This window comes from Malaclemys terrapin, chromosome 2 (assembly GCF_027887155.1).
Source record: "Malaclemys terrapin pileata isolate rMalTer1 chromosome 2, rMalTer1.hap1, whole genome shotgun sequence".
In the NCBI taxonomy this organism is placed as follows: Eukaryota; Metazoa; Chordata; order Testudines; family Emydidae; genus Malaclemys; species Malaclemys terrapin.
This window is the reverse complement of record NC_071506.1, coordinates 24,993,406-25,007,247: the sequence shown is the minus strand read 5'-3', so window position 1 is coordinate 25,007,247 and position 13,842 is coordinate 24,993,406. Positions and strand designations below refer to the sequence as shown.

Genomic DNA, 13,842 nt, shown 5'->3' with positions numbered 1-13,842 from the left:
ACTTTGAAAAAGTACAAATTCAGATGCAGATTCATAGATATTAAGGCTAGGTGGGACTATTGTTATCATCTAGTCTGACCTCCTGTATAACATAGGCCATAGAACTTCCCTGAATTAATTCCTGTTTGAACTAGAGCATATGTTTTAGAAAAGGATCCAACCTTGATTTAAAAATTTCCAGCGATGGAGAATCCACCACAACCTTGGTAAAAAGGTCCAATTGTTAATTACCTTCACTGTTAAAAATGTACACCTTATTTCTAATCTGAATTTGTCTAGCTTCAACTTCCAGCCACTGGATTTTGTTATACCTCTATCTCCTAGATTAAAGAGCTCTATTAATCAAATTTCTGTAGGTATTTATAAAGTATGATCACGTCACCTCTGAACCTTCTCTTTGATAAATTAAATAGACTGAGCTCCTTATGTTGCTCACCACTCCTTTACTCATTCTCTTGGCTCTTCTCTGAACCCTCTTCCAATTCATCAGCATCCTTCTTGAATGGACACAAACTGGACACAGTATTCAAGTAGCAGTTGCACCAGTGCCAAAAACAGAAGTTAAATAATCTCCTTACTCCTACGCAATATTCCCATGTTTATTCATCCAAATAGTTCATTACTCCTTTCAACCACAGCATTGCTCTGGGAGCTCATGTTCAGTCAGTTATCCACCATAACCCCCAAGTCCTTTTCAGAGTCACTGCTTCTCATTATAGAGAAGACCATCCTTGTAATCTCATCAAAAAATAATAGCAAGTCAAAAAATTATATCAAAGATCTCAAGATCTCGATCCAGCCCTTTTAACTGAGTCTCCTTGACTAAAAAGCAAAGGTGACTCAAATAAGAACAACCAAGGTCACTAAAGACAGCCAGACCCCATCTTGGCAGTCTCTTCACATTAAAGGTAATACCAAAGACACCAATACAGACAGTTGTGGAGTTGTCAAGTGCGCTATCTACTGCAGTGAACAAAATCTTTGGACCTCCGGACTATTATGCCAAGAGAAGTAGTAAGCAGAGATGGGTCACAATATGTTAGGGCAAGACCTTCCCCATCACAACACATTTTGATTTAGCTAGCAGTATAAAAATATCCTCTCTTTGAGGAAATGTGTCTGTGTAAGAATTGAATTTTTAAGTTTAAAGGGCAAAAAATATTTCATTCTTATTGACGAACAACCTGTGCCATCTTTCTGTGAGCATGTGGTGTGACCGGCTTCTAATACTCTATGGTTAAATTGCCCTCTGCCTCCCTAAAGACCCTCTACTTACTTATTACATTGATTTATATAGCACCAGCATATTCTAGCTAGTTTGCAGACAAACATGAAGACAATATGCTGGCCCTGAGAAGCTCACAGTCTAAATTCAGTTTAAGACCATGATCCTGCAAAATGATCCACACAGGTAGACCCCTGCACCTGCCTGGATTTGGGATTATATGATCATCATCTTCACCTCCTATCCTATATTGTTGTGTATTGTTGATGTGAACTGGTAAACAATGTGCTTTCCACCCCAGAGCTGGCTGGTGAGTAGTGCTTTGGGATCCTTGAGGATGAAAAGTGATGTATATGTTGTAATTGAGATATTATTCTGTATGGACTAATGGCACTTTGCAATTGGCCCTAAAATTATTGATAAAAAGCTGATTACCACTAAGAATGCCATTGATTCATTTATGTATTCATGCACACACACACATTATATATATATTTATACAGGATCCAATGACAGAGAGCTGAAGCTAGATAAATTCAAATTAGAAATAAGGCACATTTTATTTATTTCTTTATGAATACAATGAGGGTAAATAATCATTGGAACAATTTATCTAGGGATGTGACATGTTCTCCATCACTGGACGTCTTTAAATCAAGATGGGATGTTAAAATACCTTACAGCTCAACCAGAAGTTATGGGTTTGATGCAGGAATGATTTGGTGAAATTCTATGGTCTACGTTACACAGCAGGTCAGGCTAGATGATAATAATGATCCCTTCTTTCTTTAAAAAAAATCTATTAATATTTTCTGTAATTCCAGTAATGAATTTAGGCACCCCCCTGGCATTTTTTTTTTTTTACAATGCTTCTATTTGGCTGTGTGTGTCATTTGAAAGAACTAGTTGCAGACAATAATGGTTTATTGAAAGCAGGGAATTACTATTTGGAACAAAGTTTGTTTCTAAAAAGCGTGCCATATAGGTCTATATTCTTTGGAAACACAGAAGCTGTTCCCTGTGACACATACTATTTGCTGAAAATTTACGGTAGACTGACTCATGCAGGTTTATATTGTGCTCCATTTAAATACTATTTTTTGGTTAAGTGGTAGCTATTTCAGTGGTTACCTTTTGGTTTGATGGTTTGTTTTTTTACAGGGTAGAGAAAGTTTTCCCAAATTATAAGCCACTGCCAGTACTGCCTGAGGGAAAATGTCATCTTGACATTGATTTCTTTAGGGAATGAATCATGCAGCCATATAACTTAGCAGCACTGTCTGTCTAGATTTGTGATGGTTTTTTGTTTCTGTTAATACAAAGTTTGTCACTTGAAAATATGTGTGATGTCTGGTCTTATGTGTATTTATAGTTTACCCCATGTTTACTAACAATTCTACTATGTGTGTCATTCATGTCTGGTATATGCATCGTCAGTAGTTCCATTTCAATATAGAAACCCATAATTTCATTTGATATTTTGTCCATATGCATCATTTTTGTGGCTGCACTTTGTCTATGATGAGGTATTATAAGAATGCATGCTTAATCACGGAAACCATAATATGTTCCATATATAGTACTACATGGTTATTGTAAACTGTGTTTGACACACATTTATGATTTAGATCATTAATGGCTGTCTGCATCACCGATATGACCCATTGCATCACTTTTTAAGAAACCAATGACACTTCTTTACAGATTCCCTTTAGCTCAGCTAATTCAAGGAAAATCAGAAAACCAAATCTTTAATCAGGACAAATTCACATTCTAAATTGTGAATAGGATTTAAAGGATTTCTTGAGGCCAGAATCTGCTACCTTGAACTACCACTTAGGTGGCTGTTACTCTTAGGAGTAAGAGTTGTACAATCAGACCAGCATTAAACTCAGCATAACATATGTTTCTAGTCTATGTTTTAATCCTTTGCAATTGACTAATAGATGGATTGCGTCTTCTATTTATTTCTTTTAGATCAGTTGGTTTCTTTGTTTCCCCTCTTTGTTCTTAATTGCTTGTTTTTGTTCATCGTTATATAGAGAGTGCTTGGTGCTGTACAGACATATAGGAGATCAGCATGTGTTTGCAATCTCAGTTTAGGACTCTATTCAGCCAATCACATCTCATGCCCGTCACCCCTTAAAGCTCAGGATTCAATGACTTTCTCTGGTGCTGGCATGGTGTAGAATGTCAAGACACACTATCCCCACACCTGTGTATGAAAGAGGTCCATTCTAATGACCTCAGAGGGAGTCAGCCCAGGGTGGTACTGAGGGCACATTGACACTCATATTCAGGGAAAGTCTCTCAGGGATAAATGACTCATTCCACATCCTCCGTAAAGTGAAACACGTGCTTTCTGTGAATCCCTTTTGGTTTCACTCATTCCTTAGTTTAGAAATTGTTGTCATAGAGAAGAGACTGATTGCAGCAGAGGAGCTGGCACTAGCAGCATTAAGCAGGATGTTAATCTAAGTCCATCTTCAGTGTCCATCTGTGCCCTAGTGAAATTGGCTTACCACTTCTGAGTAGGCACTACGCCATCCTACCACATGGGTATTAGAATGGGTAGCCAAGCGATCATGTGCATACATTGACTGTGGGCAACAAGGGCAGGATTCCAAGCCCAGGAATGTGGACACAGCTGTATGTCTTGCTCATGTGGACATATTCAGTAGTTAATGAGCCATGTCAACAACACAGATAGATTCAGCCAAACTGCCTCCACCGCTGTACAAAGTGAGTTTTTTGCATCTCAGGGACCAGAATGTGTGTTGCACAAGGACTGGGGAGGAGAGGGAGAACAACAATCAGAGATTTCATGGTATTGCTTTACTCATTTTGTCACTTTCTGCCCCTGTGAATCACCATAATTCTTTGTGTGGGAAATAAGCATTTTAAAGGGAACATACCAGCTATGTGATGCAGCATTGTGTGTGCTTTTTATGGCACATACCTGCTATGCGCTGTGGATGGGAACTGGTTAATATTAGAAATGATCTATCATCAAGAACCCAGACCAAGGGTAGGCAACCTATGGCACGTGCACCAAAGGCGGCACTCAAGCTGATTTTCAGTGGCCCTCACACTGCCCGGGTCCTGGCCACCAGTCCAGAGGGCTCTGCATTTTAATTTAATTTTAAATGAAGCTTCTTAAACATTTTAAAAACCTTATTTACTTTATATACAACAATAGTTTAGTTATATATTAAAGACTTATAGAAAGAGCCCTTCTAAAAACATTAAAATGTATTACTGGCACGTGAAACCTTAAGTTAGCATGAATAAATGAAGACTCGGCACACCACTTCTGAAAGGTTGCCGACCCCTGACCCAGACCCTTGGAAGAATTCAGATCCTAATCTAGCTTTGAACTATGCAGCTCATGCCAAGTTCTAGTTACTACCCAGGGCTTCAGGTCTCTCCACCAGAAACAAGGAATTAAAATATATCTAAGTTAGGATAAAAACACATTAGCATGCAGTGCTTTGGATTAGGCAATATTGGTAAGATAGGTATAATTCCTAATGTAAAGTCCTAGGAGTGTGCCATGTTCTGGACCTTGAACTGAAAAAGAATGCGGCTCATATTAATAAAACATTGTTCCAGCTGGAGCTAGATAAGAAACATTTGAAGAAATTAAGATGTTGGATAAGATTTTACTTACGCTATCTCTCTCTGGAACTGATTTAATGTTATTTCTAAATACAAATTCCATTACCCATCAGCTTAGAATTTGAATAATTAAACAATGCCAAAGGGCAAAATCTGGAGATGGTTGAAATACTTCTGTGATTTATGAACATTTCTTTTATACCCAGGACTAAATCTGTAAGTGCAGGCAGGGGATTACTTGTAGAGCAAAGCACTTAAATGTATATCATTTAAAACATGAGGGGGAAATAGCTTGTAGTTTTGGTTATCCTATCCCAAGAACATCTTCTGAAAACACCTGCTATTTGTTTTACACTGGTACATTCCAATGGCAAAATTACTAATCAGAAGTACTTTAATGAGCCCCGGAGATAAAATTTATTTCTGTCACAGATGGCTGGACAATGTCTAGAGAGGTGTGAACTTCTCCAGAAGCAGAGAAATCACTACATACTAGTACTGAATTGTACACAGGTGTGTTATGCAAGGTGACATTATAACAAATCCATGTAGTACAAACAACAACGATAGTATAAATCAGACACACACATGAAACTGGGACTAGAACCTGGTCTTTCAGATCCAAAATCACAGGCCTCTACCACTTAAGACAAAGGAGAATTGTATCGACTGCTAGTAGTAAGTCCCTTAGCTTCTGTGTGCCAGCCACTAGATGGCTGTATAAGACACTCATAAAACATGCACAGAGTTGTAAGGGGGTTTGTGTTACAGAGCCAATATATTACACAGTACCCCCACGCTGCACAGTGCTGTGACCCAAGAAGCGAAGAAACCTTCAGCTAGGACACAGACTGTGTCAGATCTAGACTATGCTGGAGTTGGAACTGTGTTATCTAGAAGTCTATTTAAACAAATATTTTACCAGCAGGATAACAACAGTGTCATAGGCCATATTTTGCCAAACTGTGCTTCCAGGAGCTGCTGCCACCCTGGAGCCACTCCGGGTAAGCGATGCCGGGCCAGAGCCTGCACCCCAAACCCCTCCTGCACCCCAATCCCCTGCCCTGAGCCCCCTCCTGCACTCCAACTCCCTGCCCTGAGCCCCCTTGTACACCCCACACCCCTCCTGCATCCCAACCCCTTGCCCTGAGCCCCTTCCTGCACACTGCACCCCCTCCCACACCCCGCACCCCAACCCCCTGCCCCAGGCCTATATTCATGGCCCTGCATGCAATTTCCCTACGTAGATGTGGTCCTCCAGCCAAAAAGTTTGCCCACCCCTGAAAAAAGAGAAATAACTAAGTGTGTGTGTGTTATGTTCCCAGCATGCATACGCGCACACACACACACACACACACACACACACACACACACACGTTACATAAAATCATAAATTACTCTTGCTGAAAGGTCACAATGTAACACTGCTTTATTTCTTAGAATTCAGAATAATAACACAAAAGAACCCAAAACAGAAAGCACAACCCACTCCACCTGACTCTAGCCTGGCTCTCTGACCATGGACTCTGCTGGGCCCACATCCCTTGCTTCCTTACAAAGCCCTCTAGTCTGCAAGCAGGACCAGAAATAACCCCTGAGCATTTAAAGTAATAGTTTACAATTTTAACACTGTTTATAATACACCACTATGTGTTTGGTTGCAACATTTAAAACAAAGGGGGATAAGGCAGGACACTGCAGCCAGAATTCTGGAAGAAGGAGAGAGGGACAGACATGGCTTGAGAATCTGATGGCTAACAGTGCTCAGTACTATCACTGCAGTCCTGGAAGTGAAACTTTCGTCGAGGAGCTTTGCTGTTGGTTTTGCCAATATTGTTTGAGGTAAACAGGACTTGTGTACATGATGGGTGAAATTTGGCCCTATGTAGAGAGGCAGCACAAAGCTTAGATGTTAGGATGAAATTCAGCCCTGAGCAGTGAACCAGCATAAGGTCTATGCCTTGTTTGGCTCTCTTCATAAGGCCAAATTTCACCCTCTGTCAATAATTTCTCTCCCAGCAATGAACCAACCTTCTCCAAAGTCCCAAACACCACCTATCCCTCAGTGGAGGGGACAACAGTGTGGTAGGGTGTATACCATACTGACTTCTTGGCATTCCCCCCTCCTCCTCCCCCCAAGATCTTTGGCCTGACTCTGCTTTAATATATTAAAATAGATGTTGTCACCCTACACTTAGCTTTTGTGGAAAAGAGGAAAATGCTCACTCTCTCAGGGGGATTCTCAGTTCCAATCTTTTGTGCATGATTCCCTTCCTCCCCCTGCCAATACAAGGTATCAAGCACTGAGAGATGATACTTAATGATACCAGGTTAATTCCATTTAGGTTGGAAGCAGTGCATTTCCTGCTATAAATGGAGGGCTGTTTCCAGCTATAAAAGTTTTGAGAGTTCTATCCTGTAATTGTTTTGTTCCTTGTACATAGTGTTTAGAGATGGGTCTCAAACCAGAACCGTGCACTCGCGGGGAAGCTCAGATTCAGGTCTGGATTCTGCGTCTGGCCCCTATGTTAACAACGTGATATACTAGAATGCCAAACCACCTTTGGAATGTTCAAATCGCAGATCTGGATCCTAATCCTGTGACTCGGGCCCACTATTCGATTTCTGAAGGGAGAAAGATAGGTGAAGGGGGAAAAAAAAAAGACATCTGAGATAGGGCTCCTCTCTCAAGTGTAAATAGAGTTAAATTTGTGTCACGAAGCAGTGGGCTTAGTTTTCTAAAGGAGGCATGGTTCCCAGAAGGAATTACATAAATATTTATGAAAATGAAGCAGGAAATATTTTCCCAGGGTAGGACACTTATTCAGTGCTACATCAGGTCAGCAAAAGCTAGAGGCTATTTGGTAAGTCATTCACTGGAACTGAATCACTGCCTGCTTGTTTGCTGGGTTCTGTTCTGACACAGGAACAGGCTGCACTCTGACTAACACAAATTATGAAACAATTGCAGCTTTTCCCTTTATATTTTATATATATTCATATCTAACGGAACTTGGAATTCCCTTTTTTTTTTAAACAACCCCAATGTTTGGCAGTATCTATATGTGTTTCCATGGAAAACCATAATGGTGGCATTAGTTAATTTCAGGCCTTTCATGGAGTCTCATGAGAGTATTATTGTAGCCAACAGTCATTTTCAGTAACAGGAAGTGCTCTGTGGCCAATTGCTCGAACTGACAATAGGGATGAAATTAACCTAGAGACGTCCCTGTTAATGTGGTGTGATTCCTGGGAAATGTGAATAAGCGCGAAAAGGGCCTGGTGCTGCATATTTTATATACCCCACTGAAGTGGGCTTTAAGTAAGAACATACCATATGTTATCTTCAGGCCACATGTTTGAAGAGCTAATAAATGTAAGCTTTGATCTTGCAAATCCTTGCACGCTGCATAACTAGGGACACAAGGCTGTGGTGTCCCAGTGCAAGTGTGAGCAGAGGCTACATGTAGCTTGGATATGTTTGAACAATGCAACATAAGTGGACCCCTCCAAACAACATGCGGGGCCAGAATGGATGTTAGGCCATTGTCACCAAGACTGCTGGGTCATGTGTAGCCATCATGTTGGAAGTTATGTAAGACTATTGCAGACTATCTTAAAATCTCTATTTAATTGATTGTACAGGCAACAAGACTTTGGAGGAATTCTTGTCATTAGCTGTAAAGTGCAGTTCTTTTTGGAAGCTGTTTGCCGACACTCATAAAGCATTGGTCACTGCCTGGGTCTCTGACTAGAATAATGTAGTGTAGAGCTCCTGTTTACAGACTACAGCCACATAAAGCAAATGTTACAAAATATGACATGGTGTCAGAACACACAGGGTCAGATTTTGAATGAGAAATCAATGAGAATTAGGCACCTAAATCCCAATCTGGGCCTAAAAGCTTTAAAATACCTTCCCCCTGCCCCGTCCCTCGTGTGCCATATCATACTATTCTATTTCTCTCTATTCTTTCCTTCTCTAATCAGTTCCAAGCTTTGACAGTATTGGAATTAACTCAGTATCCGACATGGCAGGTGGGACAGTCCTGACCTCAGATACTGTGGTAGTAGGGGCCATATAAGTACCATCGGCAGACATTTTGCCTTTGAACACCTCCAGATCCCAGTAGTTGATCAGTACAGGTATAGGGAAGCTCCCTGAACTATTGAAGTCTTGGGCTAGAGCTGCTGCAGGTGGACCCTGAGCACTCCAATCTGAGTTTTACCTATGGTATAGGCAGGATGTGTGAACAGTTGAGTCCAGTTATAGTATGTGGGACTGTGCTAATCAGTCAAGTTGGCACTAGCATCTGGCCACCTATTGGTAAACTTTACAACTACCTGAGCAGGTTGTTGTTTGTACTGTATGCAGCATATTGACTTTTGATGGTTAACATCGGGGGATATTAAGGTAAAGGTAACACTCAGCTCCTGAGGGAAAGGCTTAGATTCTAAAAAGGTAACATGTGACATAATGGTGACTTGTGTACAGCTGATGGCAAATCTACAGAACACTTCATGATTTTCTTTTGACTATTCTCAGCGGTTTCTGGTAAAACATTCTTGCTGCAGGAAACACAAACGCTGGTTTGTTCATTTTTTTCTTGCCTACAGACATCTCTCTTTGCCTGATTCAATGAGAATTAAAATGCACAATGGCTGATGTACCTCATTACATCTCAGTCACCACTGAATTCTCCGAGCAAATGTTTGCCTGCATCACTTCCCCTATCACTGTTTACTGCTGAGGAATATCAAACAATTGCTGGAAGATTTCTCAGTACTGCTGAGCAGATTCTGCCATTCACATTGGTTTGCCAGCATGCCATCCTCAGAACCAACTACACTACTTTCCTGCTTCTACACCAGGGGCGTCTTGCGCTTAAATGGACTTTATGCTCACAAAATGGAAGTGAAGTGTCAGAAAAAGGGAAAGGATAAATAACATGAATTTACAACTTACAAAGTGATAGGCAAATTCACAATGCAAATCACAGTCAAATTTATTCCTGTGGGAACTCCATCGACCCACAATCCCAAATTCTTATTCTTCCTGCATGCCCCTCTAGCTATGGTATATTTGTTTTCCTGCCTTCCATCTTATTTAGATTGCATGCTCTTTGGGACAAGGATCTGTCTTCTTATATTTCTGAAAAGCACAGTGCACACCACAATAATAAAGAGAGGGAGTATTTTGAAACAGCATGGCAACCCATGACAAGCCTGGCTATCAGAGGTGAAATCTTCACTCTGCTGAATCAGTGGGAATTTTCCAATGTGGCCAAGATTTCCATCCCCACCTCCTCCCCCCCCCCCCCCCACGTGCTTGAGATCAAAGGCCTCCAGCCATCAAAAAAGAGTAAGTACCTTGTGTAACTGCACACTTCTGTATGGGTATACTTGCTGCTATGTTATCTGTCTGTCAAAGCCTGTAGGGCTATAAAATTAATTTCTCTTTAAATAATGAGAATAAAGCATCTGAAAAGCTATTTCTCCTCTTTAATATGTTTTCGCTTAGGATGGGCACAAACAAACGTGTGTGTAACCAGCAATAAATTACTCAGCTCCAACAAATTAGCCCCCCTTCAAGAGCAGCTCTCCCCTTATTGAGCTAAATTCATCCAGAATGTAATGGGACAAAAGTTAGTAGAGTCCCACCAGAGATTAATATGAGCATCCATCTGCCTTTGCTCCCTACCTGCCATGATTCATTGACATTGTTACTATATTTTTTATCTAATTAAGACCTAGAGTCTGCCTTTTTCAAGTAGGGTTGCTCTGCGAAAAAGTGCAGTGGGACCACACAATAAACAGAGGCCCCAGGAAGAATTCTTATGACTGCCAGAATTCCTCCAGGGAATCACACACTAGTTCCTCTACTCAGGGGGTTTTACGCCCCTTTGTCTGTGTGTTTGAGCTTCAAACCCACAAACTCAGAGCAAAACTCGGAGAACCATGTCACATAAATCAAAACCAGCACTAACTGAAAACCTCTTTTGCAGTGCAGCTGAGAAAACAAAGACTGAATGGGCCTGGAGCTGAACTACTCCATTGCCTATAGAGGTCATCTCTCCTGTCTGGCAATGGGATGCGTGGGCTAAAGGCGGGGTGGAGAATTTTGCACTGCTATTGCTTAAACTTTAAGCCTCTTCTGTGGCTTCAGTCCTCAAGGTTGTCCTTCTGGATCTTGTCTGTCAACAAAGCCAGGGAGGCCACAGAGCAACCACTACAACAGTCTCCAGGTGCTAATAGCAGCCATGGCCTGTGGATTCTGGCTGGCAGATCAGCTTGGTTCAGAGATCCCCTGCTCATACCCATCTCTCACCCTTCCACCATGCTGCATGGAGCCACCAGAAAATCTACAGCATGGCATGCAGGAGGTGTGAAGTCCCATTCTATGACTTCTCCTTGAAGCAGAGCTGCAACCATTCCATTGCTTTTGGGGGATTTGGCGGGCTCTTGCTGGCATATGTCCCTTACCTGTTATAATGAGCGTAAATTAATTTCCTTACATAACACAGAACAAGCATCTTATAATTAATTGACATTCATTTGGATAGAAAATCAAAGTCTTTCTCTTCTGAATGATGGAGTGTTGGATTTCCCCATTATAAGTGTAAAAAGAAAAGGCTAACAAAAACAGAGAGAGCCTCATATATCCAAGACATTTCCTCTGGCCAACGCAGCTAAATATTTCACAACTAAAAGATAAATTAGAATAAACAGCTGTCACTGTTAAATAAATATTCTGGACAATGTATCATCTGTGCAGGATACAAAAAACTAACACATCAGTGACCTCCTTTTCCCCACTTTATTTAGTTTTTTTTTCAAGTGTAAGCTTCCAAGTCTTTGCTCTGCCTCATTTAGTGAAACATTTATTTTAGAATCAACTTGTATTTTTCAAAACTGAAACAACGAAAGGCATTTCCTGAGGAACTGCAAGGATGAGCAGCATGAAAGGACAACAGTGGAGGACATGTGGAACTTTAGTAGTGCTCTTTATTTTTCAAGTTCAGATTTTTGGTTTCGATGTTGACAATCAACCTGCAACAGATGTTTGCTCGACACACACCATTTTACCTGGACCAAAAGGTGAGCTAGTTAATACCAAAGCTGATCAGAGTTGAAATTCTGAGCAAGGAAGGGATTTGTGGTGTGGGATGTGCATCACCAGTGGGCTGGAGATGAAGGATCTGAAGCATTGCAGCTCTAGCCAAATGAAATTTGTAGGGGAAGATGGAGGGGAAGGGAAAAGAAGGGCTGCAGTGAGGAGACTTGAGAATTGTGGAATTTTAAAAAAATGTTACTGGAACCAACTCCTGCACTTTCATATAAAGTGTTTTCAAACTGGGGTATGCATACCCCTCATCTGGGGGCTCTCGTCTGGGGTACGTTGGAAAAATTCTGTAATGGAGGACAACACCTTTTATTTAGTAAGTCTTGGCAATTTAATCAACATTTAATCTCCTTTCAATTAAAATTGCAGCCGCTGTGCAACTCAGAATCAGAGGTATTTTAAACTCTGAGGCATGCCCCCCTACGGGGCACGGAGGAATGTTTGGAGGGGCTCGGGCCAGCCCTGCAAGGCAGGACTCAGAGAGGGAGCACCACCACCACGCCCTGACTCGCCCCTGCAGGCCACCCTGCCTGTCTGGGTTGGAGGGGGGGCGTGCAGGGCCGTCCTTGGGCATATGCAGGATACGCGGCTGTGTAGAGTACCCGAAAATTTGGGGCACCGTTCCCCTGGAATCCTCTCTTCTCCAGACCCTCCCCCGTGCTGGGCCGGCGGGCTTCTCCCCGCCCCCAACCCCACCTGTTCCCTCACTTGCTCCTCAGCCAGGCGGCTGAGGGCTCTAGGCTCCATTTCTGCTGCCCCAGCCCCGGGGAATCCAGAGCAGTGTGGCCAGTCACTGGCAGTCCCTCCCTGGACCCTGCTTGCCTGCGCTGCTCGGTCTCCAGCAGGGGCCGGGCCCGGGCCCAGGCCAGGACAGGAGAAGCGAAACTTCCACGTGAGTCAGTGGGGTGGAGGGCCTAAACTGACAGTGCGCTCACTGTCTCTCACACTTCCCTAACACACACACTCTCACACCCACATACACTCTGCCTCTCACGAGTCATAGTCCCCCAATACAGATTGTCACGCGCACACACAGTCTCACACTCCCCAACACACACTCTGTGACACAGTCCCCCAACACACAGTCACACACACACAGGCTCCCTCTGTCTCTCTCAGATGCACGGTCTCTCTCTCACACACACATACACACATTCTGTCGCGTGCACACACACACACACTTGTATTATTGTTGTTATTACTGCTTGGTACTTCCTGTCAAAATGCTCCTCGTGAGCCAGGAGTGGCTAGGGGCTGCAGGAGGGCCGGGGGCTCTGGCAAGATGCAGCCCCCCCCATGAGACAGCGCGAAGCCTGCCTTGAGCCGCTGCGTACAAAGCTCAGTGTGTGTCAGCAATGTGGGGGAGGTTCTGGGGGTCTGCGGGCGGGAGTGGTGGCTGTGTCCCCTTGACACACTGGGGTCAGTCAGCAGCACTGGCTGGGGACCGCCTTCAGTGGAGCATAGGGGCACCAGTTTAATAATGCTGCATAGGGCCCCATAAATCCTAAGGATGGCTCGGGGGGGCAGTGGCGCACAACCAAAAATTGTATCACACATGGGGGGTTCAGCTCAAAAAGTTCAAACTCAAGTCAGTGCTCGCCCCCCTGAATGTTCCTCCATGCCCCCTAGGGGTCACGCCCCACAGTTTGAAAACCTCTAGAAGCTGTTGCTAAATGGAAGGCAGAAATCTGCGGGGGGCACATGACCCTATGTGCCAATCCCACACATCACCTCTACCTATCTTAGAAGGGGATACATGGTAAGCTACATTATTTGAACACCACTAATATAAACTTAATATCTTGTCCAAATTGTTTCAGCTAAATTAGATCGCTCCTGTTCAACAATAACACCGCGACTTCCCTTAAAAGCAAGC

The 13,842-nt window shown here is 42.7% G+C and overlaps 1 protein-coding gene across 1 annotated transcript in view; it reads left to right on the top strand.

Moving 5' to 3' along the window:
- The first annotated feature begins 11,641 nt into the window (after positions 1 to 11,641).
- The window catches only part of COLEC10 (collectin subfamily member 10), a 30,697-nt gene continuing 28,496 nt past the window's right edge, over positions 11,642 to 13,842 (top strand). Inside the window, exon 1 of the mRNA XM_054020319.1 lies at positions 11,642 to 11,941. Within this exon, the coding sequence (XP_053876294.1) occupies positions 11,794 to 11,941 (148 nt within the window). The 5' untranslated portion in view covers positions 11,642 to 11,793. The remainder of the gene's footprint in view (positions 11,942 to 13,842) is intronic.